This window comes from Lolium rigidum, chromosome 5, assembly GCF_022539505.1.
Source record: "Lolium rigidum isolate FL_2022 chromosome 5, APGP_CSIRO_Lrig_0.1, whole genome shotgun sequence".
Lineage (NCBI taxonomy): Eukaryota > Viridiplantae > Streptophyta > Magnoliopsida > Poales > Poaceae > Lolium > Lolium rigidum.
The window spans coordinates 166,036,517-166,040,397 of NC_061512.1; the positions used below are offsets into that span (position 1 = coordinate 166,036,517).

Sequence of the window (3,881 nt, forward strand, 5' to 3'; positions counted from 1 at the left end):
TAACTCATCCGCTTGAACTGAACTATTACTATCTGAAAAATTATATCCACATAATCCTCCCAAGATTGGTCCCTGAAGGTGAGACGATGTAAGGCCTAAATCAATCTGATCACAACTAGCTAAGTGAGTTTTCTCAGCCAAACGTAACAGAAGAAATAGAAAACAAACGAGTCGCAGTTAGTTGCCTAATTACAGTGAGAAAAATTATTCCCTGGCCAATAACAAACGGTAGTTAGCCTGAAAAGGTGGCCAACCTTCTCCTCTTCCTGTTCTTTTTCGGAGTCAAATCTCTTTGAGCACTGCAGTTGGAATGAGGAAGAAGACGCAAGGGGCTAGTTCGTCTAGCAGCTGTTCTTCTCCCTTTCTTGTGCACCCACTGTATTGGCAATTTGCCTGCAACTTGGGCAATGCCATCAGATGTGGCAAGCTCAGCCACTTTTTGGATCCTCTCCTGCATTTGCATAACCCATGCCATCGACAGATCCAGTGAGAATGAATCATCCAGTGGTTTTTGCCACAGATCAAGTAGGACACGCTGAAACGACTGAAATGATAAGGAGGGCTGGAAATCCTTGCGTGGTGCACACATCATATTGACCTTTATGACGTGCTTACATAGGTTACCCTGCATTGACCACGAACAACTGCACAGAGAGAATTCAGATCCAGCATTCCATACAGTCCGCTTTTGACTAGCATCCTTCTGGCTTGCCACCTTGGCTGAAAAAGGTTCTTGATCATCAAAGAGAACATCCTCATCAGGTATCTGCGTCGCCCTTTGCCATGAAGTGGATGCAATGTACTCCGCTTTCACCTGAGGAAATGAACCACTCTCATCTGCATATAAGTTGAGCCAGTAGCCTGAATGCAGCTCTGTTGTGAGCTTGTGAACCAACCAGTCAACACGTTGGAGAGCGTCGAGTTGTGAATCATCATATGCTTTAAGCTTGAGCTTTAGATGGTAACCCTCAATTGCACCACAGGATTCCTGACTTGCTAGCGGCAAATTTCTGATGGTATCAATCCACATCTCTAGATGGGGCAATGGCATAAATAGGAACACTGTTAGCATCTAGACAAGCATTTGCATTTCAATGAACATTTTGAATCTAGTACATGACACTCATTCTTACCCAATTTGGGAACCCAAAATGACTTGAAATATTGTATGAACGTGGTTTGGTCAACAAAGTCTTGAAACAATTGCTCCAGCGCATCCATGGGGTTTTTCTCATTCCAGATACTGTACATGAATTTTCCTAGTTGTGTAAAAATTTCTCGTTGCACCTCAGTGTTGCTACATTTCTTGATTATATTTTTGAACCAAGTTCTCCTTATGTGCCATAAAGAAAATAAAATTGGACAGGAGAACACATTCCTGAAAAATAATGGAATATTTCATCAAATGGCAGGTAAATTACACACTATCTACACTGAATAATTTCACAGTTAGATCATATGTCAAAATCTATGCTGTACCTGATTGGGTCCAGCTCGGAGGTTGGGTCGTCAATTATAAATCCGCCAATTCTCCAGGTGGCATCAACAGAATGTATTCTACTAGTGAGTGCTTTCATCCATCTCAAAGTATCCTCCTTGGTAACTGACCGGGTTATAATCCACGCAACAGGTAGAGCCTGTTGCCTTGAATCGAATACAAGAAGTGTGTGCAATGGGTACTGCAGCAAAGAGTAGAATGTCAAACAACTGGTGAAACCTGCAACTGCAGAAATAACTAGACATCACGCAGTACTATAAAATGTTGCTTAACAAAAGTACAGCCACAAAACTGCCAACTTTTTTATGTCGCCATATACCTTGAGCTTGCTTACACCAAATGAGGAATGAGAGGCCAAGATACTCTGGTGACCAAAGCGTATCATCTGCTGCAGTTGCCATTCTGTCTGGATCCCCAGCACGAACGCATCAGTCTCGGTCGAGTCCTGGTGGAAAAACACAGACTTCTTGTTCCTATCTACCCACATCTTGATGCTAGCCTGGTCATCAAGATCCAGCTCATGCGTAGACCTCTTGATGATCATCCCAAGCTTGTGGACATACTGCGAGGCGAGGCTGTCGACCTTCGCATCCGAGCCACAGTAGCGCTGTATACCTTCTATATGCGCCTGCAGGATATTCTCCTCGGGGACACCGAGGTAGATGAGCGACATGGTCTGCTGCTGAATCTCGCTCCCAACATACGGCACCTTCCTGGCGCCAGGCCCGATGGCGTCCCGGTCCAGGGGTCCGTGGCACACGAAACCAGACCTGGTGACATGGCGCCTCTCGTGGTAGATGATGAGCACCACCGAAGGCCGGGCGTAGAGCCGCTTGATCGCGAAATGGCAGGTGCAGCCTCGCATGGACTGCGGGCGAGGTGCGCGGTTCCTCGTGTTGACCCTGTACCTCCTGCTCGGCAAGATCTCCCCTCCCTCCCCGTAGTTCTCTGGGCCAAACGAGCACCAGTACCTGAATAAATTTAGAAAAAACAGGACACACTGATTATTGAGAACTTGTAATAGACAAAGAATTTACATGGTCAGCATAGGCATTTGGGAGAAGCATGGCGAGCAGAGCAGGGGAGGTGGTGGCGGGAGTGAGGGAGAGAGGCGCATACAGTCTGTACTTGAGGTACTCGTCGCTCCTGAACTCCTTGAGGTCGCCCCTCTTGCGCTTGCGGCTGCGCTCGATGTGGAACCTGGTGGGGTACTCGGGGTTGTTGCACTCGCCGCTGATGAAGGCGCCCAGCCGCTCGTATGGGATGAGCGCGACGTCCTCGCAGTGGTGCTCGGAGCTGGCGTACTTGGCCCACCAGAGGTCGGCGGCGGAGAACTCCTCCCCGGGCGGGTCCTGGACGGGGAGATCGCTCACCGACTGCAGCGCCGCCGTCTCATCCGCCATTTCTTTTCTTTTCTTCCCGCCGCCAGCCGCCAGTCGCCGGAGTTGGGATTCGGAGTGGGAAAACCCTAGAGAAGAGAAGAAGTGGGGACGACTGGACTGGACGAGGAGGAGAGGAGTTGAAACCCTATTCTCCGCCCGATGCGGAGAATTGCCAACCTCCGCGTACACCCTCAACTCACTTGGGCTGGCCCATTAGGCCGACTGCTTTCCTTCTTTATTTATTTGCTCAAAAAATTTCTTTTTTGCTTCTTTTTTCGTTTATTTTACCATGGTCAGCGGACTCTCTTACCTCGAGCTACTGACATCTGTAGACCCTCCTGATCCAGTCCCGAATTCAAGGTATCTTCATTTTCTGTATCACATCTGGTCTGCGCCACGATCTGAAAGAATTTTTCTGGACAAAACGTGATGTTAGATTGCTTTGCAGAGCATACAGTTCAGATGTCAACATAGGTTTCTTACCAGAGCCCAACCCGATTCTAAATTATTCGGGACCTCAGTTCGTACTGAATACAGCTGGGAGTGAGCTATTCTGTAGTTTTCAAATTTTGCTTCTCCAAGTTACTTGTGATATACATGTTGATGTTGAGCTGATAAATCTATCGTATTAAAGAAAAAACAGAGTTGAGAAGTCCAATGACCATCCGAACTCTGGAGCTGGCCGGATTCAGTTGTTTTGATAATAAGAATCTAAACAGCTACAATGTTGAAGAAAACATTAGGTAATTTTTTCGTTGTTCTTCAGTTATGCAAAAGTCAGGCATGGAACAACAGTAAAAATGATGTTATTGGCATTCCAAGATTTCCGGATGTGGGAGAAGAACTAATAAATGTGAATTCAGAAGATGACACTGAAGAACTAGTACAAGGAGATGTATCATATTTCGGAATTTCAGGAGAGGACTTTGAAGATGACATGATGCCAACTGGTGAAGTATATATTAACAACCTTTAGTTTGCTCAAATAATCGTTGGTCTAA

The 3,881-nt window shown here is 46.4% G+C and overlaps 1 protein-coding gene across 1 annotated transcript; it reads right to left on the reverse strand.

The window, feature by feature from the left end:
• LOC124653265 lies at window positions 1-2,933 on the reverse strand. Its single transcript, XM_047192334.1, has 5 exons — window positions 2,618-2,933; window positions 1,818-2,469; window positions 1,480-1,679; window positions 1,134-1,378; window positions 1-1,032 (listed from the first exon to the last, which is right to left on the reverse strand). The coding sequence occupies exons 1-5, from the start codon at window positions 2,899-2,901 to the stop codon at window positions 233-235; spliced, it is 2,181 nt and encodes a 726-aa protein (XP_047048290.1). The 5' UTR covers window positions 2,902-2,933; the 3' UTR covers window positions 1-232.
• Window positions 2,934-3,881: the final 948 nt, after the last annotated feature.

Coding starts and splice junctions, on each gene's coding strand:
- LOC124653265 (XM_047192334.1), bottom strand. CDS start 2,901: ATGGCGGATGAGACGGCGGCGCTGCAGTCGGTGAGCGATCTCCCCGTC. Junction 1,379..1,479: donor TCCGAGCTGGACCCAATCAG/GTACAGCATAGA, acceptor ATTATTTTTCAG/GAATGTGTTCTCCTGTCCAA. Junction 1,033..1,133: donor ATTTTGGGTTCCCAAATTGG/GTAAGAATGAGT, acceptor TGCCCCATCTAG/AGATGTGGATTGATACCATC.